This window comes from Protobothrops mucrosquamatus, unplaced genomic scaffold (assembly GCF_001527695.2).
Source record: "Protobothrops mucrosquamatus isolate PMUCROS unplaced genomic scaffold, P.Mucros_1.0 scaffold3175, whole genome shotgun sequence".
In the NCBI taxonomy this organism is placed as follows: domain Eukaryota; kingdom Metazoa; phylum Chordata; class Lepidosauria; order Squamata; family Viperidae; genus Protobothrops; species Protobothrops mucrosquamatus.
In genome coordinates, this window is record NW_015389174.1 from 96,030 (window position 1) to 123,208 (window position 27,179).

The 27,179-nt window shown below is 36.6% G+C and overlaps 2 protein-coding genes across 2 annotated transcripts in view; one reads left to right on the top strand and one right to left on the bottom strand.

The window, feature by feature from the left end:
• Window positions 1-2,755: 2,755 nt before the first annotated feature.
• On the top strand, window positions 2,756-13,631 carry ASB14 (ankyrin repeat and SOCS box containing 14). Its single transcript, XM_015826546.1, has 10 exons — window positions 2,756-2,790; window positions 3,802-3,910; window positions 5,149-5,204; window positions 5,423-5,554; window positions 5,629-5,787; window positions 7,586-7,831; window positions 8,759-8,930; window positions 9,752-10,295; window positions 10,621-10,774; window positions 12,134-13,631. Exons 1-10 carry the CDS (start codon window positions 2,778-2,780, stop codon window positions 12,310-12,312), a joined length of 1,764 nt encoding a protein of 587 aa, XP_015682032.1. The 5' UTR covers window positions 2,756-2,777; the 3' UTR covers window positions 12,313-13,631.
• Window positions 13,632-16,382: 2,751 nt separating this feature from the next.
• The window catches only part of APPL1 (adaptor protein, phosphotyrosine interacting with PH domain and leucine zipper 1), a gene marked incomplete at its 5' end in the record, with an annotated part of 20,115 nt that continues 9,318 nt past the window's right edge, over window positions 16,383-27,179 (bottom strand). Inside the window, 7 exon segments of the mRNA XM_015826548.1 lie at window positions 16,383-16,856; window positions 20,429-20,518; window positions 22,115-22,165; window positions 22,855-23,001; window positions 23,460-23,496; window positions 23,595-23,769; window positions 25,402-25,451. Of these exon segments, the coding sequence (XP_015682034.1) occupies window positions 16,707-16,856; window positions 20,429-20,518; window positions 22,115-22,165; window positions 22,855-23,001; window positions 23,460-23,496; window positions 23,595-23,769; window positions 25,402-25,451 (700 nt within the window).

Sequence of the window (27,179 nt, forward strand, 5' to 3'; positions counted from 1 at the left end):
TAATCGATAATATGTGTTATGTCATGGTTCTGATAGATGAGACCAGTAAAACAGAACTCCAATACAAAAGGTTTCCTTAAAGAACATATTTATTTGGCTACATAGTATTGGCACAATCAGAAGTGAAACCAAGACTGCAGTTCCCTCCCAAAGTTTACAATGTTACAAAGTTGAACTTCCCACCCAAGTAATATGTCATAAATCACATTCCCCAATTAACTACTTGAGCGGCCTTTCTAACAGAAGCTTCAGTGTCAAAATGCAATCAACAATGACCTTGGATCCCACAGAACAATTTATTGTTTTGACTAAGCTAAAAAATACTCATCCCCCCTCCCAATTCCATGGCAACCGAAAATGAAGGGAAAATGGCTTCAGCCAAATTTGTTTGCAGTGTTGACGTGTTATGGCATCATTACAATCCAAAAACAGGTATCACAGAAAAAGCAAGAAGTCAACTTTTATTTATGGACTGATTTAGCACAGTAGCCTTGTTTTTGCAACATGCATAACTGGAGTGAAGGGGCAGAGTAGAATTATTTAATGGAAAATAAACTTGCCCTTCCAAGTTCTGTGATTGAGAGAATATCCTAGGTTCCCTGAAAAATTGGTGTTTTCTTAACACTTCTTCTCTGATTCAAGTGCACCTCCTATTTGTACAGTAATGGCTTCTAGTAGCAGAGATGTACATCTGGTTTGCATAGTCAGTTTGGTCAATTCTAATGAAGAATAATACCTGGATTCTGTTGTTGCAAATAGGCTATTTGGTTTCTGATACGATGTGTATGATATCTGCAACATTAGAAATGAACTCTCTCCCCGAAATAAGTTCATATGCAGCTCTAACAAATTCTTACAGGGTATTTGGTAGGTTACTATATGTATAACAAGAATGGGAAATAGCTTTTTTCTTTGGGATTGAATCGAATCCACCATCTCATAGAGTGGGGTGAGTGAAGTTCTTCTGTTAAAATTCTTAACTTCCTAACCTGACATAATTTCTCTCTACCGGAAGACACTCAGAGTAGAAAATATAGTTATCCTTGATACAAAATGGCAGTTCCAATCATTAGTGATGAAATAACTATTGTCAAGAGCCAGCTATTGATGACAAAAGACTAGAAGAAAAGCTCCAGCTAACATATCTTCCCCCAGGAATTAGAGAAATTATGCTAAGAAAATGAAGATTTTTTTATAAAAAAAACCATTGTTTTATCATAAAAAGCAATGAAAAGTAGTCTTAATGCTATTCTATCCAAGGCTGTATATGCTTGACGGAATCAGAGACCAGTCATTGCAGGGTGCAAAGAGGACCTTCCCTCCTTCGCAGTGTTTATTGCTTTTTATACAGTTTTCCAAGAAGCATAAGGTAACATAGCAACAGCATAGCAATAGCATTTTTATTGGTGGATACTCCTTGTCAATCCTTAAGAATATACCAGTCAGGGGGCACCAGCCAGGGGCAGTTTTCTGCAACATCCTGTTGGTGTGAACTAGCCTAGATCATGTGAACTAGGTGAGATCATATAGATGAGATCATGCATTTGAGCCGAGGCAGTGTGCTGCTCACGAACTCTACATGACCTCTATCTCTACATATGCTCAATCTGATACATACATTGAGACAATGGTATATGTTCTTCTAAGAATTCTACTGTGATGACCCCCCCATTGTCAGTCAGTCCAATAGTCAGAGTTTCCAGGTTTCCAAGCAGAAGTCACAGAACAAGAGATCAGCAACAACACACAAAACTCCAAGGAATCAGCATTTGTTCCTGACAAATGCCCCTCCTCACAGCATCTCCTTAAATTTCAGTCTCCAGGTGTGCCTTGTGGAAAGGGCGGAACGCTCTTCTCCCGAGTAGTTGAGCCTGCCTGCGTTGTTCCCTCCTGCTCTCCACTCTCTGTGCTCTAGGATCAGGTGGGGGTGGCCCTTGCTCATCGCCTGAACTCTGTCTCTCCTGTTCATCCTGTCCCAATCCTGAAGGGCCCTGGCCTACCTCGGCCTGCTCTTCTCCACATTCCTCTGAAGCCACAGACACCTCTCCCTCGCCCTCCATAGCTCATTTTCCTCTGCAGATTCAGGCTCCGACAGAGGCATGACACCTACTATAGTGTATATAATGCAAAGTTAATGTTTTTCATATGATGGATTTCAATGACAGAATTAAATAAAGTTGAGCATTTTAACTAGCATTGTTTTCAGATGTTCCGTATTAAAATCAATTATATTGAGATATATTTTCATTCGGGTGCATCATGTCCTTCAGTGGACTGCTGAATACCCCAAAGCCCAGGATACTGGCAGATTGTCATGGAGAAAATTAATCTGTATGGTTGCTAAGAGAGTAAACATTGATTTCATGACTTATAATGAATGAATGAATCAATCAATCAATCAATCAACGTTCTTCATGTTTTTCTACATATGACTAGTTATCTGCTACTGAATAATTTTTCAGGTTCTTGCTGCTGCTTTAATTATATGCCATGCATTTAGGAATTTTCTGAAACAATTAAATTTTGCTAACAGTTATTACAAACTGATTTTAAAATGCCTGTTCTGTGGATACTTTTTGTTATTATACATGTGGTTCATTTTCTGACCCTCATTTACTCCGTATGTCCTGTCTGCAAGAGAAAACGTCTTATGGTGAGATATTTATAGTGAGTTATTAATGGTTGCAATGATGCAACAAGCCCAGGATCATTTTTCAATACATCAAACATCACATTTGGTTTTGACACTTACTCAGAGTGAGCGATCTGTGTTTCAAATGTGGGAGAAAGGTGAGGAAAATGTGTCTTGTCATTATAAAAAGTCAGTTCTCCCAATAGCTTAACTTCCTAAGCTATTTTTAAATAATAAAAGTTAAGTGTTGGCATTTCTGGAATGTTGTTCTTGATTATTCCAGGAGTAACACAAGTCTGTGTGCGTGTTTGCATGTTTTGCTTTTTATGTGTTAGCATTCCAAAGAGAAAAGGCATTTTGTGATTTTCCTGTATCCTGTAAACTTTACTGAATAATTTTTAACACTTTTTCAATATTTATGCATTTATTTTGAAGCACCCAAATGAAAATATATCTCAATACCATTGGTTTTAATGGGGAAAATAACTGAAAACAATGCTAGTTAAAGTGATCAGCTTTGACCTCATTCTACCGTTAATTCTGTTCTTATGGTGCAAGCCATTTTTAATGTACAACAGAGAGTGTTTCCTGAACAGTAATAGACTATTAAATCAAATGCTAGTGATTTTTTACAAGGAAACATCTGCATTGCAAACGATATTCCTTGTTTGTTAATAAAGTCCAGATGTTCTGCATCTCTTTCCATTCAGTCTGAACAGCTTTCAGCTGAACTGTTTTGCTTTTTAATGTACATGACCCAGCACTTTCCTTACACACGCAGCGAATCTGAGCAGAGTGAGGAAGGGCATTGCAAAAGAAATCTGTAGGACAAGGGTGGGGGCATTAAAGATGGGAGAACAAAGCATGAGGAAGATTTGAGCCCTCAAATGCTGGGTTCCTTGGCACAGGCATGTGCTCAGAAAGAGGAGCAAAAACAAGTCAAACCGATAACCTGATCTGCTCAGTGTGAACCTGATGGTCCCGCTGTCTGTCAAGTTAATGCTCAAAAACAAATTGAGACAGAACAGTTAAGAATGCTTTGCTTTTGTTTATCATTACATATTTCTATATCTCTGGCTTCTGATATTTCTAGAAGATGCAACATAGCATTTAACCCCACCTCATTTTGTAATTTAAGATATGTGTTTTTAACCTGTATGATACTACAGAAATGCCTGATGAGGAAGCTGAGGATGATATCCCTATGCAGCTTGTCATTCAGCAAAGCCTGCATGACATACTCGGGAGCAAGACAGTGACAACCCCAAAGAGTGACAGGTATGCACTGTCTTTGATATATTGTTTCTAGCGTCTGTTAAAATGTTTCTTGAAACAGAATCTATATAATTTTGAAATAGAGTTTCACAGAATGCAGTGCAACTGTTCATAGAATATTGTTACAAGCATGGGGATTTCCATATGTTGTGTGTTTATGTGATAAATTTTGTATCTTTAGGACCGGGCATGTTTTTATTTATAAGTGTGGCTAGTATCCATTTAATATGAAAAATCTCCCCCCCCCAAAAAAAAAGATTGTATATAAAGAGATAAATGTGTAAATTATAAAGTACCTATTTTATTTTATTTTTCAATATAATGCCAATTACAATGTTTTTAACTTTGCATGTTCTGTTTTTGCTTTTAATGTTTTATTAAAGCAAACTATTGATCTTCCTTTGCCTCCCTCTAAAGAAGGATAGGCAGCAGTTTTACAGTTGGAGATAAACTTCCTACTCCAGTGATGGTGAACCTTTTAGAGACCGAGTGCCCAAACCACAACCCAAAACCCACTTATTTATCGCAAAGTGCCAGGGCCGCATAAGCATTGTGGTGCCCTCAGGGTGGGCATGGGGGCGTGGCCCACTGGGGGGTGTGGCTCACTGGGGGGCATGGGGGCAGTTGTCACAGCAGACTGGGTGGGCGTGGCTGGGGTGGGCATGGCCACCTCAATGTTGCTTATGGGGGGGTCACCTGTGGGGGCCAGGCAGAGTTGGGGGAGATGCAGGGGGTGTCTGGTGAGTGGGGCAGTGGGCAGGAGGCCCAGCATAGATGGGGGGAGGCACGCAATCCTAACTGGGACTGGGGGGCCATTCCCTGCTCGGGGTGGCCTTTGGCTTGCTGGGTGTGGGCGTGCTCTACCACCTCTACTCGAGCTTGCTAACTGGCTGCTTCGCCTCCTTTGTGCTGGGTGGGGCTGCCGCTCCGGGCAGCGGTGGCAGCCTAATGGACCTGCGCAAGCTGCTGGCAGCGGCAGTGAGCATGCCCACAGAGAGGGCTCTGAGTGCCGCCTCTGGCACGTGTGCCATAGGTTCGCCACCACTGTCCTACTCAATTGCAAAATACCCCAGGAGCTTACTCACCAGGTGTATAGGACCTGGTTTTTCCTGTATGAAACACCAATATATTAAATATACAAATTAAACATGTTCTTTTTTCCCACCATTTTTGCAGTCTGAAATTCAGTGTAATATGAGAATATTTGACTTTTTTAAAATGCTACTGCATTCTGTTTGCAGCTTTTGTTTCGCAACAAGTCCAGATTACAGAAAGATCATCGCTGCCATTCGGACAGTTAAGTAATCAGTTCAATTTTCTTGAGAATTACTAAAAATACACAAATGATCTCAATTAGTTGATCTCAACCCTCATGTGTGGAGAAATTAAAAGTAGCACTTGCAGGTGTGAGGCAGCCTTTTATTATTTTAACAAGAATTTGTTATTTATTAACTAAAACAAAGTGGTCTTTGAGTTCAAAGAGCATAAATTGTAGATCTTTCATACTCATCACAGGTGAAGAAGAGTCTTTACTTAAGTTGATGAGGAATGGATCTGCTCTTCAGGAAGTAGACTCCCAAGGTTGGCTTCCTCTTCATGAAGCAGCAGTCCAACCAAACAAGACTATTCTAGAAATTACTTTGAAAGGTAATGTTCCTTTGAGGACTATGTGTCAATTTCATATATTAACTTATGAATTCAAACAAAGCTCTCTCTTTCAGCTTCACATCCTACTGTCTGGCAACAGACCAGCCTGAAAGGAGAAACTCCTCTGTTTCTGGCTGTGGACAAATGTCTTGTGAAAAATGTCAATGTTCTGCTAATCAATGGGTTTGATCCAGATACTAGGAATGAAGAAGGAGATTCTGCTTTAATTATTGGTAAACCAAATTATATTGTTTGTCTGATAATATTTAAACATTCCCAGTTATAAAATAATGATAGCTTGTATTGATTGAAAGGGGTTTTTCATGCCAAATTTAAGGATATAGTTGGCTATTTCTATGCCATTCAGGTGGCAAGAATAAATTTCCATTTTTCTCCATTGTTTTCACTTGCTACTTCCACCCCAAGCTTTATTTAGGTCATAGACTCAAACCGTATCTGGTCAATCTAGCTTTGAGTTCTAGAAAAATTCATATACATTTATAACTTCCAGCATGGTTGGAACTTTTCTCGCTCCTCCTCATATTCCTTCAACCCCCCACCCCACCCCCTATGTGAGTACTATTGCCTGCTTCACATGGTAACGAGCTAATATTTTTAGAACTATCCTTTGTTGTATCTTTTTAGAGGTCTGAGCGGTCCTTGGTGCTTTCTTAAGTTGGTTGTTTTCTTCTAAATGCTTCATTACGCAAACTAGGTAACATCATCATCATCACTAGTCTGTAATGAAATGTCTGCAAGAAAACAACCAAGCTCAGAGAGCACCAAGAGCCCTCATTTCAACCCTGAGCTACAAATATTCTTCTTAGAGGTCTTTATTCTGTTGTTGTTTTACTTGTTGCATAATAGAAATCTCCAAAAATAAACTCTTCTGCCTTTATGGCCTGCACCGAGTTGCCCTCCATCTTTATTCAGCTCCATTCATATTTTCAAACAAATCTTTGTCATACAAATCAACATCTATGATAGTTACATAGTAACACCAGTAATTATATGGTCACAGTAGTATTAACAGTGCAATTATCTTCTCTTGGGTAGTGCTATGTTTCTAAACCAAATAGGATTTCTAATATTCTCATTAAATCCCATTTATTTTGAATGGGCTTCTCTTCCTACTATGAAAGGCTTTCTCTGTGGCTTTCTTGATGAGGAAACGGGCTGCAAAAGAAAATCTAGGTTTGTCAGTTTGTCAGTTTGTTGGAGAATGTGAGGCCATTCTCTTTTTTACACACACAGACAGAGGGGGGGGGAGAGAAAGAGAAAGAGAGAGAGAGAGAGAGAAGGGAAGTGCAAGTGCCTCTCTCATCTCTGTCTCTCTTTCTGCAAATGGCAGAGGAGCTGGGAGCCGCATGAGAAGGCTCAAAGAGCCACATGCGGCTCCGGAGCCACGGGTTGCCGACCCATGGGGTAGTCTAAAGAAAAGAATAAATAGGAGTGTTCCAGTATCTGAGGTGCTGCCACAAGGCAGAGGGGGCCAGGTTGTTCACCAAAGCACCAGAGGAAAGGACAAGAAACAATGGTTGGAAACTTATCAAAGAGAGACGCAACCTTGAATTAAGGAGAAACTTCCTGACAGTGAAGACAATCAATCAGTGGAACAGCTTGCCTCCAGAAATTGTGGGCACTCCATCACTGGAGATTTTCAAGAGGAGTCTAGACAGTCACTTGTCTGAGATAGGTTCTCCTGCTTGAGGGGCTGGGCTAGAAGATCTCCAAGGTCCCTTCCAGTTCTATTCTATTCTATAATCCAAAAAAGACATTTTTTTCTAAATGTGAACGAGGAACAGCACTGTAAAATGTTTATCTCTTCTTTTTTTTAAACTGAAGTTATATTTTAAAGTTTAGCACTTCATTTTACTCTGTGAGTCTTTTAATTATACAGTATACAAATGACATGTGAGACTGCTAAACAAAGGTTTAGTCTCATATGCTCAGTGGAGATTGAATAGTTTAATAACTGAGAGTTAAATGAAATTTTCAAATGCTCCTCTTTCATATTTTAATATTTTACAGCTATTGAACGTGAATCATATGAAATTGCTTCCTTATTGATACAATTTGGTGCCAATACCAATCTACAGTGTATCAACAAAAGGACAGCTTTACATGAGGCAGCCAGATTAGGCTTGAAAGACATGGTGGAATTACTACTTTGGTCCAAAGCAGATGCAGATCCACGAAGTTCTTATGGGCTCACCCCTCTAGCACTGGCAGCACAGAACGGGCATACAGAAATTCTCGAACTCCTACTGTGTAAAGGTGAGAGGTTCTGTATAAAACCTTCTGTGTTAAATGCACACTAATTGGGAGGAAGAAGGTAGTTGCTAGAATGCACAGCTTAATGGTTGTTCCAGGATCTGAATGGTTGAAACTGCCTTCTATAAAATGTGCTAAATTTATTAATTATGGTGAATAGCTGTTCCAAGTGTATGTTTTCTCTGTTGATTGTGGGGATGCTCAGATGAAAACAGTCATTCTTTGCAGGTCAGGCATCATTTCTGATAGTCCATATATAGTCAGAGACAAAGACATTGTAGACATGGTTAAAATTTTCAAAACATAATTAGTCAAATAAAATTGTGATAGTTTCAGTATTTGAGGCAATAAGATGGCCTGAGTAATCTGACTTGTATATTTTGAAAACTAAATTGAAGATGTTTGGTTGGGGCTTTTGGGATGTGTCCATGCAGATAGGAGTCTTATATGTTTTTAGGAAATTACTTCATTAGAATATACATTTTTCTCTGATATATTGTTTTGGGATCTGAGGAAAGAAGGTAGTAGAGTGTTGGAGTGTGGCTTCTCAGTTGCTTTGGTCTATCTTAGTCATGATGTCAACTGTATCTCAGTTTGTATGATTATATGTTAAGGCACATACAATATGCCAACATTTTTATAGCTGACCTACACTTTTTTATTCACACCCGTGAGTCCCCTCTTTTACGTGACAGCTATTGATGACATTTTAATCATCAGGATTTATGGAAGTGAATCTCTCATATTCCATCATAATTTCAACTTCCATCCCACCATCAACCTCACCTAGACCTATCTACAGAACAATTCTATTTCCTTGGTATCAACAAACTGCACAATGTAGTAATTTTATGTTGATATAAACCATACACATAAGCACCATATTATTTTTGATTGATTATTAAAAGCTTACTGCTGTTTTCCCAATAGGTGCCGATGTCCTTTCCCAAGCATCAGATTCTGCATCTATATTATTTGAGGCTGCTGGAGGAGGAAACCCAGATTCCATCTCTCTCCTACTAGAATATGGAGCTGATGCCAATGTACCAAAGCAGTCTGGTCATCTTCCGATCCATAGAGCTGCTTATAGAGGCCATTTCTTGTGAGTTAGAACATACTAATTCCATTTATGGAATGTGGGGGGGGGAGGAGGGAAAGTAATCTATTCTGCTTTGTGGTTTAACATATCTCTGATAAGAGAAATGTTTCTTTACTATTTGTCAAATCCTGAGTTACTAGGTAGAAAAGATAAGTCTTCTTCATCTTAAAAAAATTATGTAGAAAAAGCCTGTAGCTTTCTATGCACTGTTCAGCTGCTGACATTGTCTTTTCTACACATCTGTGAAAGAAAGTCCATTCTCTTCGGCATTTCACTGTCCTAGTCCTGTGACACAAAAATATTTGCAGAAGCCAGGCCAATTGATAGTTTTTTGGTATCTCTTTGACATTATCACAAGTAACATACCTTATTTATGTTTTATGTGAATATGAATATTCTGTTGGTATTAGAACAGTCAACACTTCCACAGCCAAGCTTGTGAATATAGAAGAATATAGATCTGAATAGACCGGATCAACACTATTTTGTTTCTTTTGGACTGCCCTTACTGTAGCACTTTAAGGAATTTATTCTTCTTTATAAAATTACTTGAAATAATCAGTTTGCATATGTCTTTCTCCCTTTCGTCTCCTATTTTATTATCTGCTGGGTTTTTTTTAGAGTTTTTCCCCACTGAAATTGTCTTTTTATATACATTTTATTCAGGGGCTAAAATGTTGATAGTTGATGGAAACTCTTCTCTTATAGAAGCTTACAGTTCATGCCTATTTATGGTGATCTCATTGCCTGCACTGGTAGGAACAATTGAGGTAAGACTGAAAGGGCTTTTTTTTAAAGAATGTTTATCCTTATCTTATTGCTAGGGCATTACAGATTTTGATTCCAGTCACAGATTTCAGTGCCATAAAGGAGAGTGGAATCAGCCCACTTCACTCGGCGGCAGCAGAAAGACATTCTCAGTGTCTTGAATTTCTACTCAGATCTGGATTTGAGGCTAATTTTATGTTGGATCGAAGAATTCAGAAAAACTATGATGATGAGAGGAAGTCAGCACTGTATTTTGCTGTATCTAATGGGGATATTGAGTCCGCACATTTGCTCCTGGATGCTGGAGCCTTACCAAATCAAGACCCTGTTAATTGCCTCCAAGTGGCCTTGAGAATGGGTAACTATGAACTCATCAGTCTCCTGCTTCGCCATGGAGCCAACGTGAATTACTTTTGTAGAATCAATACAACTCATTTTCCATCGGCTCTACAGTACACACTGAAAGATGAAGTCCTGTTAAGGATGTTGTTGAATTATGGATACAATGTTTCCCGCTGTTTTGATTGTCCTCATGGAGACAGCAAGCATTCCAAGTACTTATTTGAAGGGTGGACCTCAACTGTTATCAAAGACACAATGGTAAGTACTTCCTGGGGCAGATTAATCCTTCTTTTATAAGCTGATTAGTACTTATAAATTGCTCAGTGTTTAAGGGATGGTAGGATTTGTTTGGTTTTCAAAACTGAAAATGATCAAAATCTTTAGAAATGCATTGAGTTGAGACACTCTGTAGAATAAATGGCAAGTATTTGGTTATTTCAAAAGTGTCTGGTATTTTTGTTAAATTATATTCAGTGTATGGTTTTTTGCTTTGTTTTGCTGGTAATGTAGTCTGGATGCATCATGCACTTTATAATATAAGGCATTAAATTCTGTGTTCTCATGTTCTTGTTTTTTCTCTCAGTTCTGTGAAGTGATTACACTATCATGGCTAAGGCACCTGTCTGGGAAGGTAGTGCGAGTGATGCTAGATTATGTAGATCATATTAGAATATGCTCTAAACTTCAAGATACTCTTCAAGAACAAAAACTGTGGCCAGAAATCCATGCAATTTTGAGTAAGTGTTAAAATTATCAGAATGTAAAGATGACTGTCACAGTGTGCTATAATTTTTCAAACTGATTGATCTATTCATTATGAGCCATCAAATCAATTTCAACTCCCTAGTGATCACATAGATTTTTCTCTATGACAATCTGTCCTTGATCTGATCTTTCAAGTCTTCCAACCTTTACTTACTGCCAGTATAACTGAGTCCATCCACCTTGCATAATTTTTGAATTAGTAACTGTATTATTGGTAAATATAATTTAAAATAATTTGAATTATTGGAGGAATTTGTTATATTTTGACAGTCAATCTCTCCCTATTACTAAATATGACTGATTTTTTAAATATTTTACTTGAAGCAAAGATCACACTAAATATAATGTTGATGTTTGATGTTGATGTTTATTATAATTTATATCCCGCCCTTCTCCTTGCGGACTCAGGGCGGCTAACAACCAGATAAAAACAACTACAAAATACCAAATACTACAGTTAAAAACATAATTAAAAGACAAATATTAACAATTGGCCTAGGTGATTTAAAATTATTTTAAATCACTTAACATAAAAAATTTTTACACAGAGCAAGCTCTTTAATTACTATTAGTGATTTAGTAATTAGTACTTTCTTCTATGCCTCAGCATTGAAAGTTCATGTTTTATATCTTCTAGATCTATTTTTCTCATATAATTTTGTCATTGCCATTACCACAGTTAAAATGATTTAAAACTTGCCACACTGAATAAAGAACATGTTGAATACAAATAGCATACTATGAGGGAGGGGGGAAAGATCCCATACAGTATGTATTATAACATCCCAATCAGACTTGTATCCAATTTCTGGATATAAGTACTTGTGGCAGGAATTAATTCATGCTTTATTCTAAGGGCCTCCCTTAAACGTTCAGCATTGTACTGATGTCAAAACTCAACTACTTTGGGCTCACAACAAAGAAATTATAATAAAATCAATAAAAGATGAAGATCAAAGATGAGAAGTGCAGTGAAGCAGAGTCTCATTCTCCTTGCCAAAGACTTATCTGAAGAACCAGACCTTCATGGCTCTGTTAAACAACAGCGTGTGTGTGTGGGGTGTGTGTATGTCAGAGTCCATGTCAGAGTAAATCTGAGCAATTTTATCTACCAGATTGTCTAAATAACCCTCACAATAGCCCAACAGATATTCTGAAGGGCTCTCCCTAACCAATAGGGAGCAGGTTAATAATCTGAACAGGAAGATGTGATCATTCCTTTTCCGTGATTCCCATTCCTTTTATCTCTTCATCCAGCTCTTCCTTATGACTTAGAATCAAATGTAGGAGTGGATAATTCATATTTTAGAGACATATTATTTTATTTTCAGCAAACACACGTCCTCTGCAACATCTTTGCCGTCTGAGAATCCGAAAATGCTTAGGACGTTTACGTTTGCGCTGCCCTGTCTTCCTGACATTTCTGCCGTTACCAAACCGTTTGAAAGAATATATCCTCTATAAGGAGTATGATCTCTATGGACAAGGACATCTGAAAGGAATCAACTAAGTCAAATGCATAAAAGTGCATTTGGAAGATATCCTATATATAAATGAACAGAATAAAGATATCAAAGCATGTTTAAAATAGAATTCTAGTTAGTACTAATACGTTTGCTTGCTTTATACTAGAGTACATAAAAAGTACTTCGATGAACAGTTAATGCATTGAAACCTTATCAAGCCTCAGGACAGTTTTGCAGATCTGATTTATGTCTTCGTTTGCATAGATAGGTGGAACTAACTCTGTGTTAACTTGAAATATCTAACACTGCACAAATGTAACTTTATGTAATTCATGTAACAACACTCAAATGAGAATTGGGAGCTGATGTCCCCAAACCCTGCGATGCCGTCTTCTGATTCACCAATTCCTCAATTGGTGTGGCTAAAAGGGGTTCCGTATATTTTCTATCAGTGGAGGGGATTTTCCTTGCAATCCTCCATATGCTCACAAAATCCATTGCAATTATTTTTCCATCTGAGCTGTAAATGTTGAAAACATTTTTTTTTAAATTGGCAACAGCACACAATAGTGTGCTCTTTGCTCACAGGTGCCCACACTGTACTGAAATAGCATGCTGCTTTAACACAAAACACATTTTCAAGAAGTACAAGCAGGGCATTACTTTAGTGCCTAGTCTTATTTCTTTACAAATACTGTTGAATGTTCTCTTTAGAAGAAAAACAATTTGCATGTGTAAGGAGTGTTAATTGGCACACACAAAAAGGTCATGCATACACTCATGGAAGGCCTCTTGGTTTGGTACTTGTAGCAAAGACTTCTTGTGTATCTCTTAAAAATATATATTTAACTTTTAAAATTTGGCTTTCCAAGTGAAGTTTAGTCTTAGATTTTGTTGTGTGTTATTCAGAGATCTCGTAATAGCCTAGGTTTCTGCTGCCCACATCTTTAAGATGCAATTTAAAATCCTATAATGTGCCCTTTTTATTGCAACAAGTATATTTATTGCAACTTCAAAAACAAAATTGCAATCTTTGTTTTATAACCCCAAAATGTTTTCTTTGAAAAGCAGTATTGTAAATCAAGTATTTCCAAAATAATTGAGGTCTTGCCATGTACCTTTATGTTACAGGTATAATGAAAATTGTATATCCTTGTCTGACTCTTGTGTATTGCCTACCCCTATCTCCTTTGTTTATATTTTGACATAGAAAACAAAGTATTTTGAAATATTTAATTATGTCACCAGTATTGCTTCACCTTTTGTCTAAGCAACTGCAACTTCTAAACGCACAATATTTACAGACTTAATTTTCATATAACATGAATTCTTCTATATTCTAGTCAAATAAAGATAAAGACACCGGCTGTTAGTTTTGCTTTATTAAGTACAATAAATGAATCTCTATTATATGGATATTCTTCCATTACTGACAGATTTAAAATGCATTTCACAAAGGTATTTTGAAAGTGTCCAATATATGATGTGCTTTGAAGAACAAATGCTGATAAAATATTTACATATTGTAGAAAAGCATCCTCTAAAATAGACTGGATTTCACTGAAATATTTCCCAAATTGTTTTATTAGTATCAAGATTTCACTCTGCAATTGACAATATCGAGCAGACAATCACTAAATATTAACACAAATATTACGAGAAATTAAGTTTTAATTAGACTTTCAATTTAAAAATCACAGTCACTGATACAAGACTAAATCATTACTTTCTGATTAATTCACTGTATTATAAAAGCCACCCCAAATTTAGTGTACAAATCTCTTGGCTTCTTTACAGATTTCGTTATGGAACATTGTTTTCTCAGATACCTCCTGATGGTTGATTAGTCCTACACTATGTCATGATCTCTGCCTGCCTCACAGTGTTCATGCATCAATTAGAAAGCCTGTCCCTCCGTGCAATTCGCTTTCCCCAGGAGTGTGAAGGACCTTATGCTACAGGGGAGGCAAAAGTCTTGTTCAAGCAGAAGTGTGCTTAATTAGCCCATGTATCTGTAGAAAGAAAGTGATTTCAGTTACAGATGAAAACAAAACAGGATAATAATTTTGTTGAGATATCACAAATAGCAATCCTGTTTTTTTTTTTTTAAATCAATCCTCTAAAATTAGTTGAATGCCTCTGGCTTACAATACATGCAAAATGTGTTTCTACAGTTAATCAGAGATGAATATTTTATTCAAAGAAATATAGTAATCTTAATTTGAATGTTGTCCTTAGAAATATGATTTAATACAGAAGGCAACTTAGAAGGTACACTTGTCCAGCAACAGTACACAACTGCCAAGTTCATTTGTCCTTGACTGCATAACCGTATAATTGTGTGTGCAAAAGCAAGTCCCACTCAGGTCAGTGGAGTTTACCCTCAGAAGAATGAGAACAGAAGTGCTGACTCCAAGGTCTATCTGCTGGCTCCAAGCAATAAACCAATCAGACAGCCAAATCATACTTTTTTCCTACTCAGAACATTCCCACTAGAAAATCTAAGGTGGGAAATAGAGCTACTGAACACAATCCACACAAGTTGGATTTTGTAAGTAACTGCAGATGGGTACATTTGAGAGCAGTAGCCTGTGAACTGTTTATTATAATAAAGTTCATTTGGTATTATTCACATTATAATACATCTTTACAGAGAATATATGTGTGCATATATATATATAAACACATATACACAGACACACACATACATATATGTGTGTATATATATATATAATATACACATGTATACATATATATATACATATACATATATATACACATACATATATACACATATATATACATACATATACATATATATATATATACACACATACATACATACATATACATAGAGGTCAGCTGAAGATTAGTCTGAAGCATAACAAATATCGGTTAAAATGAACTGGTGATTTACTTTAAATTTAAATGTATGATTTTATAGTATTATGTGGCTTAACATAGCTATAAACTGTGGATAAACAATTACAACAGATATTGTCAATTTGAGTGAGGTGGCACAAAATAGAATAAATTGAATATATGATTTTCATTATCTACAATTTTATGCTCAAGTTGAAACGTTAAGGGAAGTTCTCAAAAACTAGAAGGAGACGGCTCAATGAGCAATCACACCTCCTCTATTTCTTGGGACTCCATGTGTCTTTACGCCCTTGCAGTTAGGAACGAAGGACAAACATCCCTACTTGATCTCAAAAGATTTTCCAGCCCAGGTTAATTGGCCTTCAAAGTTTTCCCTCCACAGTCTCTGATCAGCCTTCAATTTCTGTACAATTTCTGCTTGCAGATTGCAATATAAAAGAGGACAAACCTAAAAGTCTTTTGTATCTACAGTACATTTGTACTGGAATGAAAAATCACTGCATGCTTTGTATATTATATTTGTCACAAATCAATAAGCTGAAACAGAATTACAATTACCTGCCTGATTTTTCTCAGATTTAGCAAATATGTGCAATTTGTATGTATTTCTATTACATGTGGATTTAGGTTAAATATGACAACAGGTGTTAGAAAAATTATCTGACAATTTTTCCATGCAACTAATTCTATTACCAACATAATCTCAAACTTTTGCTAATGAGAAGACACTTACAAACCTGATTCCAATAATCATGGCAATTCTGTTAGAAGTGTATGCACATTATTCTCATCTAGACAGTTAAAAGTCAATTTGTATAATGTTACAAATTTACACAGTGCATTGACACTCCAAAGTACATTCCAGTGTTTGGTTGAATGTCTTTGCCACCCTTCACAAAGTGCTTTATGTATACAGAGGAGAAGCCAAGATCACTTCCAGCCAGTACAATTTCAAGTAAAAATGATATTCTCATATTTCAGCTTAAAAAACTCATATACTCTAGACCAAGCACTTTCTTAGCAAAAGCATTAATTAAAAGTTATGAGGCTGCTGCCATTATTGACCCCGCCATTTTTAGGAATCAAAATTGGCTTTTTGTTCAGAGGCTTAGGATACTTTGAAGACTAAAATGACTAATTTTTTATCAGATCAAATGTTAGTATTTAAAAGTAGAACAAAACTCTTTATTTTACAGCAGGAGACTAAAACAACTTCTCTGAAAACAGAGAAAAGAAACTGAAGATAAAAGATTTTCTACCAACTTTTTAAGTCACACAAATTACTTTCTAAGTCACCATAACAGCTAGGTAATTGAAATAGAATAAGTTCTATAATATCCAAATCTGCTACAGCCATGAACATTTCACTACATTTGGTTATGAGGAGAACAAAAATCCATATTTACACTGAGCCATTTAAGAAAGATCAACCTTAATGAGTGAGAATACCAAGTTGTATCTAATATAACAAATTTACATAATTTGTTTTGTAAATTTTAAATGATACAATTTATCATTTCAGACAAGAGGTTTAAAGGCTTGCACTGAAGTTGCTTCATGCATCAGATTCTTGCTTCTTCTTTCCATCTTCACCCAAATCACTGTCTTCTGATGGGCTATTGCTAAGAACTACAAACTGTCCTTCACCAACACTCTGGATCGATCGACTAGAAGCAGCAATTAATCGACTTTGCTCTTCTAAATCCTGGAATGTGAATATTATTTTAAATAGTAAATAATACAGATATCATTATTGGCAACTATTCACTATGGCCAGTAAGTCACACACTACAAGTTTAGTGACCACAATTGGCTAGGAAAGGATTGCAAGAGAATAGGCACACAACTGGGAATACATTGAAAGCAATAGCTGGTGCTGGCAATTATGAGAGTATTATGCAAACAGCCCAGTGTATTCTCCATTGTAAGCCTAGTTAATCTCTTGTAATTCTTTCTTCTCCACTTTGCAAACACAGGAAAAAAAGAAAAACAACATGTCAGGAACAGGGAGGACTTCCAGTTTTGCGCCATAGTGCATGGCCACGGGATAGCGAAGCTCCACTCCCGCGGCCAGTTTCTTCCTACAAGGGGGACCCTAAATGGGTCTGAAGTTGCCCCGAAGATGTGACCATGAAGGAGGGGCCCTCCGTTGATCACGAAACGACAGTGGTTGTTTCGTTCGATCCAGGGGAAGCCCTATGACAGGAGAAAGGCTAGTGTGGCATCAGCGTCTAGCCCAGTGGTTCTCAACCTTTTTAATGCCGCGACCCCAACTGGTCGTAAGTCGAGGACTAAACCGGTCGTAAGTCAAGGACTAAACCGGTCGTAACTAAACCGGTCGTAAGTCGAGGACTAAACCAGTCGTAAGTCGAAGACTACCCAACCGGTCGTAAGTCGAGGACTTTCCCTGCCTGGGAGCGCCGCGCATGCATGGTTCCGCCCCCTGCGCTGGCCGAGGCGTAGCTGGCAAGTGGCAGAGACGGAGCAGGCCGACCACCAGCTGGCCCAGCCCAAGGGAGGTAAGGCACCCGCCGGAAAAGGGAAAAAAATGGCGGACAAAAAAATGGCGGACAAAAAAAATGGCAGACAGCCTTGCTTGGCGACCCCCATGAAATGGTCGATCGACCCCAAATGGGGTCCCGACCCACAGGTTGAGAACCACTGGTCTAGCCCAAGCTATCTGCAGCCGAAGTCCAAGAGCATGAACAAGAACATCGGTGAACTACATGCTTGGAACTGGTGAGAGTATCCATCTTCTCTCTTCTATCTACTAACTGAATCCTTGGGAAAGACCCCTCAAAGCAAGAAAACCTCTGAAAATGAAGGGAGGGGACTATATCCCATTCCCTCATAGACGGAAGCGGTGAATTAATACTAAGGGGGAAAGAAATAGACTGAAATTAAATTTAAAATACTACAGTCTGGACAAATCTAGAAACTAAAAAAAACCTGTTAAGACTACACCTAAAAGGGTTTTAATGAAATTATAAAAAATATATAACAATAATAATTTTTGTCTGAAAAAACTGGAAAATGAATAACTACTGATACCTAGTGGAGAATTAGAGCACAGAACACTAACAATAATGATTCAGAAACTGGCAGGACGCCTAGAAACAAAGAATAATCTGTTCCCTTAAATTTTAAATAAACTTGAAGACAGCTGGGAACAAAGAAAGAACTGGCCCAGCCATAAGATTAAAAAGTGTCTGAAAGAAAAATACCTGGACTGTTGATTAAATTTAAGAATTGTTTAGAGAAAAAGAAAAACTTTGGCTCTTGGCTAATCTTTTAGAGGAGAATCTACAGGAAGGACTTAAGGTGGCTTAACATACTGAATTGCAATTTTGACTGATTGGTAATTAACCCCTGAACTAAAATATTGATTAAAAACTATTTGAATGGGGGAGACAACATGGATATTGTACACCTATCAACAAATGACAGGACACCACACTCAATATTCACTCCTGAAGTACTTAGCCTGGAACATCAAAGACTCTCAGAAGCAATATTTCAAGGCAAGATAAATACTTTCCAAGAGGAAATGTACACAATGTTACGACAGATACAAATGACAATAGATTTAAAATGCGAGGAAATCCAGAACTTTGACGACATAAATAAGCACATCTCTAATCTAAATCTACAATAAAAAAACACCCAAAAAATGACGGTGAATGAACAAACAAATCAGATAACAGAACACAAATTAGAAGAACATGATCATATTGACGAAGCTACAAATGAAAAGAATTACAATCCAACACAAAGAGGAAAAAATCTACAAGACTTTGATATAACAATAAAAATGGAGTGGACTATAGAATTCCCAGGAGAATCATTAGAGTTTGGGAGACAGAAAGTATATATCCTACCTATTCTATCTTCTGCATTACCAACAATACTTGCAAAAACACAGGAACTGCCAGGTAAGTGGAATATATCAACTTGGAAAGCTATTTGGCAAAAGAATAAGGCTAGAGATAGATTCAAGAGATTTGACTTGCCCTACCAGATGGAGTATTAGATGAGTAAACACTTGTTTGAATATGGTTAAAAGAATAGAGAACTTTGAACATAAAGGGGCCCTATAACAAGAGGGATAAGAGATTTAAGTAATATAGAATGTTTTACAATATATGAAATGTAAAAATATTGGAATGATGTAACTTTTATAAATATAAGTGAAATTTAAGCTGATCAGAAAGGATGTTATACCCAGATGTTATAAGATAGACAAGAAGCACAGTATTTTTATAATACATGAAATATGAAAATATTGGGATGGTGTACCTAAATGGAAAAATTTGGATATCTAGATGATTAACATTGAGAAAATCATGACTGATAAGAATGGATTGAATAAAAGGGAAAATTAAGCTTAAACAAAAATCACGAAAATAGGATGCATGGTGAACTAATGAGATGATGGTTATAATAATAATATAAGGTGATTAAAAATGTTATACATAAATGTTATCACTATCTGTATAAATATGAAAAAATGTCTGTATTTAATCATTTATATATTGAAAATATTAAGAATTATATTTAAGGTTGAAGAAGGAGAATACAAATGGGAGAAGGGAAGATCAAAGAAATATAATATTAATATAATTATGGAATTATCAAATTTAATCATTATTGACTGTTAATTAATATTGCCTTTTTTTCTTTTCTCAAATATATAAACCAAGACAACACGCTGTACACCAAGCACTGGAGATTGTTATTATTAAAAACTAATAAAATATTTAAAAAAAAACATGTCAGGCATAGGGCAATACATACTGACTATAATGGTGATTGTGTGACTGACGGACAGCACTGTCATTAACTTTGAATGGTTGTTGAACAAGACATGGTAAGCAATGACTACCTGCATTAAAAATCAATTATCAAGATTCATCAACCTGAACACAAAGCTTTATATAGGGCTATAGAGAACTTCAATCATTCAGCAATGTTTAAGAATAAAATCCTGTGAACAATATGATTCATGCTAAAATGATTGTTTTGGTGCAGTATCGTCTTTCCAACCACAGGGAGTCACAAGTCTCCTGGCCACACAAAGTAGGCCATTGCTTGTCAGGTTCTAGCAACTAGTAATGTTGTACTACATCCAATGTTATCATATGAACACATCTGCTTTAATCTAAAACCAGTCAATATCAGTTTTGTGAGAAGGAGTGATTTTTCATGTTTATTAAATTTAAATAAAATGGTTATTTTGAAAGTTCAAAAATCCAAGTTAAACCTTGATTAAATCCATACCTTTTCAATTTGTTTCTGTTTATTGAGCTCTTTTTGCTGTTTTTCCTTTTCTCTTTCTATTTCTTTCTGCTTTTCTGATGATCTTCGATCCTGAAATTTTTTAAAAAGAAAATGCCAAATACCAAAATGTAACATTATTTGCACAGAATGGATTACTACTTTGTTTTGCCTGAAAAACTGCCTGAAAAAATATAACCAAATGCTCTTACAGCTTTTCAAAGGAAAGTGTTAAAAATCTTGGCTTTCACATCATATCAATCAATATATCACATCAGTTATGCAATAGAAAAATGAAGTACACAGTAATTTAAGATTAAAAGACCAGGATGCTTACATAATTGTTTCTCCAAATAGTAATTTGTGTATTCACAAAATACAGCCTCCTTCACTATATGATTCGGCTTCTCAATTATATCTGATTTGCACCCACCTGTATCTGCTCAAGAAATGAACAAATGCAAAGGCACTTTCTTAAGAGGTATACTAGGATAGGAAAAAGATCTTTTCTCATTAAATCCAACTAAAGAATGTTGAAGATGGGTCCAGAACTCACAGGAAAGCACAATGATCACTTCAAGAATCAGAATTACAGCTACTTATCCTTCTGATTTAACATTGCACTTTATTTATACATGTTTTGCATGTTTTGAAAAGTACGTATAAAAATAACAAGCATCCACAAGAAACTGGGAAGAAAAAAAATACACATTTGCCACATATAGATTTGTTGAGCCACATACAAAAAAGGAGCAATACTTCCAAGAGATATTAACTCCTGATTTGAACAATAAAGCAACATTCTTTTAAGGATTAAGAAAAATAGAAGATATAGATATACTACAGATAGTCCTTGACTTTCACAATTGAGCCCAAAATTTCTATTGTTAAGGGAATGTGGCTTTCCTATTGACTGTGCTTGTCAGGAGGTTATAAATGGTGATCACATGACCCCAGGACACTGCAACCATCATAAATATTAACCAGTTGCCAAGCGTCTGAAATTTGATTACGTGATCGTGGGGATGCTGTAACAGTCAAGTAAAAAATGGTCATAAGTCACTTTTTTCAGTGCGATTGTAACTTCGAACAGTCACTAAATGAACTGCTTTAAGTCAAGGACTGCCTGTATATTCTTAAGGTCAAGACAGATAAATATATAAGGGTAAAAAAGACCTTTTCTTTTGATCTTGTTTTAAGAGTCCAGGAGATTTGCCTGCTCTCTGGTTTTGCCTTTACTTGCAGAAAGCTTAGCCAAATTATTTGCTTATCAACATCTCTTTGGCACCCCTGGACTGGAATTGCTTGTGACTTGCCAGGCACTGGTTGATAATTTATTTGTGAAAATAGTTATTGGGTGAGAGAGTTTTGCAGTGGAGTGCTTAGTTTTTTCATTTCATTGATTGTCAACAGAGAGAGTAGCAACATTTCCAAGTACTTAATATCATCACACCCTTTTTTTTGAGAGAGAGAGATGGTGAGGCATCAACAATAATTAAATAATGACTCTAAAAACCAAAACAGTTTTTTTTTTGTTATTCCAAAGCTGAACTCGATTTGAGGTTGGACACTGAAATTTCATCAATTTGGGCAGATATCAGGAGATACTCCAAGCGATATTGAACTATATACTCATTTGATATATATATATAAACTACCTCTACATTTTATAACAAATTAAATTCTTACCAATTCAGCATGTAATGCAATCTGTTTTGCAAGTCCCACGGAATCACAAATCTAAATGAAGAAACAAATAGGTACTATTATAATCACTAAAAAAAATTGTTCATGTTCAAGGAAAGTAAATCCTCAATTTAACTACTTGGGGGAAGGAATCAAAGATCCGTGAAACAGCAAATAAAATTTTCAAACGTCAGAACTGCCATTAAAGGTGATTCTGATCATTACAGGTGCAGTGTATCTGCACACTGAAGACAAGCTGTGGCCGAGAGTCACCAGAGGCCGAGTCTCATCAGAGCCTGTGCTGATCATGGAGCCAGAGGAACTTCCACAGGCAATAAAGGTGAACGGTGAACCAGGGAAATTTGGTGTGTGGAATCTCAAGTCTGCTAAACTAAAGGTTTAACTGTACATAATTACAAAGGATGAACAAATTGGTCAAAAGAACTGGAGAGTTCTTGATGCTCCCTGGTTGTGAGAAGACATTTTATTACCCAACTAGGTAACTGACACTAATGATGTTACCTAGTTGGGTAATGAAATATCTGCAAGCAAATAAGTAGAGAACACCAAGAACTCCAGAGGTTCTTTGCAAATTGCTTCCTGCTGACTCCACCTGCAAGTTTATATAAAATCACCTGCTTGGGGGAGGTGTGTTCTCCTCAAAGGATTTTCATATCCTTAGTTTTTACAGCTTTGGGATAATTTAAAATACAAGAATATTAACTGAAGCATGATGCATGTACCTTTTCCCCTTCATTATTTGATTCAAATATGTAGCAAACTGAAGTTGGTCTACCATCTGCTCTTCCTGTTGAAGTATGAAGCACAAATCCAAAAAGACGCTTGTTCTCCTGGTGTGTGGCATACAGAACTATATTTGGCAAAGGAAACTGTCCAGGGAGGAAAAGAATTGTCATTGAAGAACAGCAGTAAATGAAATTACAGAAAGATACTTTTGGATTATTAAAGTAAAAGCCAAAATAATTTATATTTTTGTTTCAGAATAAGGTCATTCTAACTCGCCCTACTGACTTCTCAGCACAGACTTTCTACTCACTATGCTCCATCAACTCTTATGCTAGTGCATTCTCAAAAGCTTACAAATTAAGTTAGGCTTTTATAACTATTAGCAGGAATTCCTTACATATTTTTTCTAATTTACAAGTAGAAGCGTATGGCTAGACCACCCACTTTCATAATGTGTAGTTTCAGGATAACTGAAATACTGTTTGGGGAGCTGGATAACTTATAATTTTCTGTCAAGAACAATAAATAGAAAATAAACTTGGATGAAACTGAACAGTAACTGGGTTTCTGATGGTTAAGTACTTTTATTTTAACAACTTACCCGGAGTCTTGTAACTTGTGTTTGTGGATCAATTAACCTAGAAAGGATAATTTCAGAAATGTATGGATATTTAAAAAAGACCAAAATGTATTAACTTTTTGACAATCGTTTGCTTTAGAAAAAGAATATACTTACTTTAAACAATCGCACGTAACTAACAAATGTGATTCTGTCATTCTGAAAATGTTATGTATAGCTCGAGCTGCTAATATTTGACGCATTGTTTCATAAACAACATCAGGACTTTCATCTGATTTCACTTCCATAGATCCAAGGAATCTTATAATAAATAACTGATGAAGGATAGAATCTAGAGCAAGAGCATAATAAATGTATAGTTTGAGTAAAGCTTTAGCTTTGGCCTTATATGTATATGTATATATATATATGTAGGTCTTGGCATATTCGGGTCTTTTCCCATGTAAGATCTTACATGGGAAAAGACCCGAATACGCCAAGACCTACATACCTGTACACACCCCCAAACACATTAACCTCAGGCCTGGGACTAAAGTCAGGTTTTAAGGGCTTTACAAACTACAGAAAAGAGGGCAACATCCATATCTCTGGAGCAAAGAGAGTGGGGGCTATGACACAGAAGACACGCTTCCTAAAGTCTTTAACAATTTATTTCTTAAAAAATGTAATGTATATATAAGCTCTGCTAGTTCTATCACATTTAGTTACCCTTAATTTTGACTGAGAAGAATTGTTTTGTTCTATCAACATTAAAGTTAACTAAACTGGAAGCATTGTTGTGAGATGGTGGTTTGACCAAGATAGTGAGGGAAGGATAATGTATGATTTTATAATATAATTTAAGGGACTTTTACATTAAACAAGCATACAAACTTGATAGTTCTTCTTCCATTTCTTCTTAAGCTTACTCTATAATGTAAGTTAAGATTACTGCAAAGTTCTTTCATTGAAGTATTTTCTTGCATTTTAGCATTACTTCAAATACAGCTCTGAGACAGGAGAAACTAGGAATCAAACAGATATCTATTTTAATTCTATAAAACCTACCCAATGCTGTAGTTAAAACTGAATGAATTTGTTCGATATAGCAACAATTTATTAATGTAAATCCATATAGAAAGAAATTTTTGAACTATCATTAGAGGTAATTTAAATAGAATAACAACAACAACTTTATTGTCACTTTGAATGTACACCAATCGGCATACATCAAAATGAAATTTCGTTGCATACTGCTCTCAAAGGGTCACCACCTCTGATATACACTCCTTGTTCATGGCCAGCTCAAGTTTCAGATCATCCATTTTAGTATCTAGGGAGCGAACGATGGCAAACAGGACAGATGGAAACAGAGCTCCACGTGGATTAGCTCTAAAATTAGCTGGTATTCCTGCAGGACAACCTTGCCTTCTTTTCTTTTTCTGATCCTGTCTCTTCCACCTTTTCCTTAAAGAGACCTTGCTTCTTTTCACCCCTGGAGCACACTGCTGCCACCACCAACTCCTCCAAAAGCCTCTCTCCCATCCTCTGGGCCTGCCGACAGCCTCATCCAGTTCCTTCGCTCCATAAGCCCCGGGACCTCTCCTCCTCTGCCTCCTTTGGAAACAGCCCTTATTTGCAATAGAATCCGTCGCTGGGCCAGCAGTCAGATCTTGCTGCCGGCAGAACAATTTCAAACAGCGCCAACAACTTTTAACGGTCTCACCAACACAGATGAGAAGAATTATTCCCTCTTAATCTGAAGTAAGCAACTCTAAGATATTTAAGATTCATATTCCATAGGACAAGTGCCCTTGTTTATTATACAGAAACGTTTTCCTGTGTACCTTCTTTAATTATTTCATTCAGCTCAGGCTTCCAGCCAAATTATCAAAATATTATTTAAAATTATCAATCTGTTCTCTTCATCAATATACAATACCACACGATATATTTTACATTTCTTTAAAGCTTTGCTCTCTACCTTCTGTTTCTGATTTGGTTCCACCAGACTCTCCAAAAGGATTTGTACGTCTGTCAAAAAAAAGGTATCAAATCAATGTCTAACAGAATTGCATGCTATATTAAAAACAGCAATAAGACTGAATGGTTGCCCAGAAGTACACACAGACACCAGTTAATTTTCATAATTTCAGAATAATTTGAGATATTTTATATAAAGAGCTATATTTTAACAGAAAACAACTGAAAAAAACTGTAAAACCACATTACAAAATAACATGTATTGTAATATTGTTTGAAAAGTTAGTTAATTTTATCTGCTTTTGAAAATATAATCGTGTACAAACTTACTGAAATTCATTAAAAACAAATCGCTTTAACAGAAACTACATGCTCCCCTAATGTTAATATGTTAAATTTTTTTACGTATGAAAAGTTACCATTTCAAATACAGTTTCTGAAAGCACTGATGGGATATTAATCATAATCAAGAGAAACACGGCTATGCTTAGCTCTCAGCAGAGACATTGTTAATCTTTACATTATACTTGTGAAAATTTTCTAGGCTTCCAGTATGTAGGCAAAGAAAAGCTTTATCAAAACATTTTTCAAGTGAAGATGATGATCCTTAAAAATCAAAAGGTCATAACAGTATTTTTTAAAATATATATTCAGTTTGATATTTTCACAATAAAAATCTTTCACATAATCATGGTGTTGCACTAGAACAGGGGTCCTCAAACTACGGCCCACGGGCTGGATGCGGCCTGCTGTGTCTTTTTACTTGGTCCCCGGGGGAACATTGGTGATATAGTGATATAGTGGTGATATAGTGGTTGCAGCATTACTAATTTCTATGCCTCTCTCCTCGTATCTTAACCTCTCCTCATATCTTAACCTCAGGAACCATGCATTTAAAATGGCAACCATCTTGGGCAGAACCAATGTCTATGAACAGACTTTTTCCCGAATGAAACATCTGAAATCTCCAATCAGATCCAGACTAACTGATGCTCACTTGCATCACTTGTTATGACTAGCAGTGACAAATATGGAACCAGACACTGAATATATCATAAGCCAAAAGCAGGCCCATACTTCCCATTGAAATACTAATAAGCTTATGTTAATTAAAAGTATTTATTTTAAATATTGTATTGTTTTTTCCTGTTTTTTGCACTACAAACAAGATATGCGCAGTGTGCATAGGAATTCGTTCGGTACAGGTAAAAAAAAATGGACCCAGAAGAAAATATTCAAATATAGACAAATAATTAACTCAAATAGATGTTTTATTAATAAAAACTTATTAACATTGGAGACTTCCGGTGGGACGGCGCGCCGATGGTGGCTCTTTTGGAGCGTCCGCTTGGGAAGGCGTAAGAGCCAGCCTGAACAGCGGACATCAGCTGTTCAGCGGCTTGGAACCTTGTGCCCCGGGAGAAGGGGTCGAGGTGAGTACTCCCGGATAGGAGTAGAGCCCCAAAAGCTCTCCCTCAACTTAGGGAGAGCAAAAATTGGGTGCTCCTCCGGAGTCCGGGAACCTCCGTCTCCCAAATGCCTTTGCTCCCTTTTTTTTGGGAGCGAAGCGAGTCGTTGCCTCCACCTCCACGAATTATAGAGACTTGTGAGTAATAATAAGCGGACGGAATTGCCCGGGGATACTGGATTTTGATCAATCTAAGACTTTAACTCAATTTATTTACATCTTCCCTATTGAACTGGGAAAAAAAAAAGTGAAAAAAGATGGCTGCGGTTTGCCTTTCTTCAAAGTGAGAGTGATTTTCTTTTTTCTTTTTT

Excerpts from the sequence above, each read along its gene's own strand:
- ASB14 (XM_015826546.1), top strand. Across the intron at positions 3,911-5,148 it reads ACAACCCCAAAGAGTGACAG|CTTTTGTTTCGCAACAAGTC; the intron begins GTATGCACTGTC and ends TTCTGTTTGCAG. Across the intron at positions 5,555-5,628 it reads TCTAGAAATTACTTTGAAAG|CTTCACATCCTACTGTCTGG; the intron begins GTAATGTTCCTT and ends TCTCTCTTTCAG.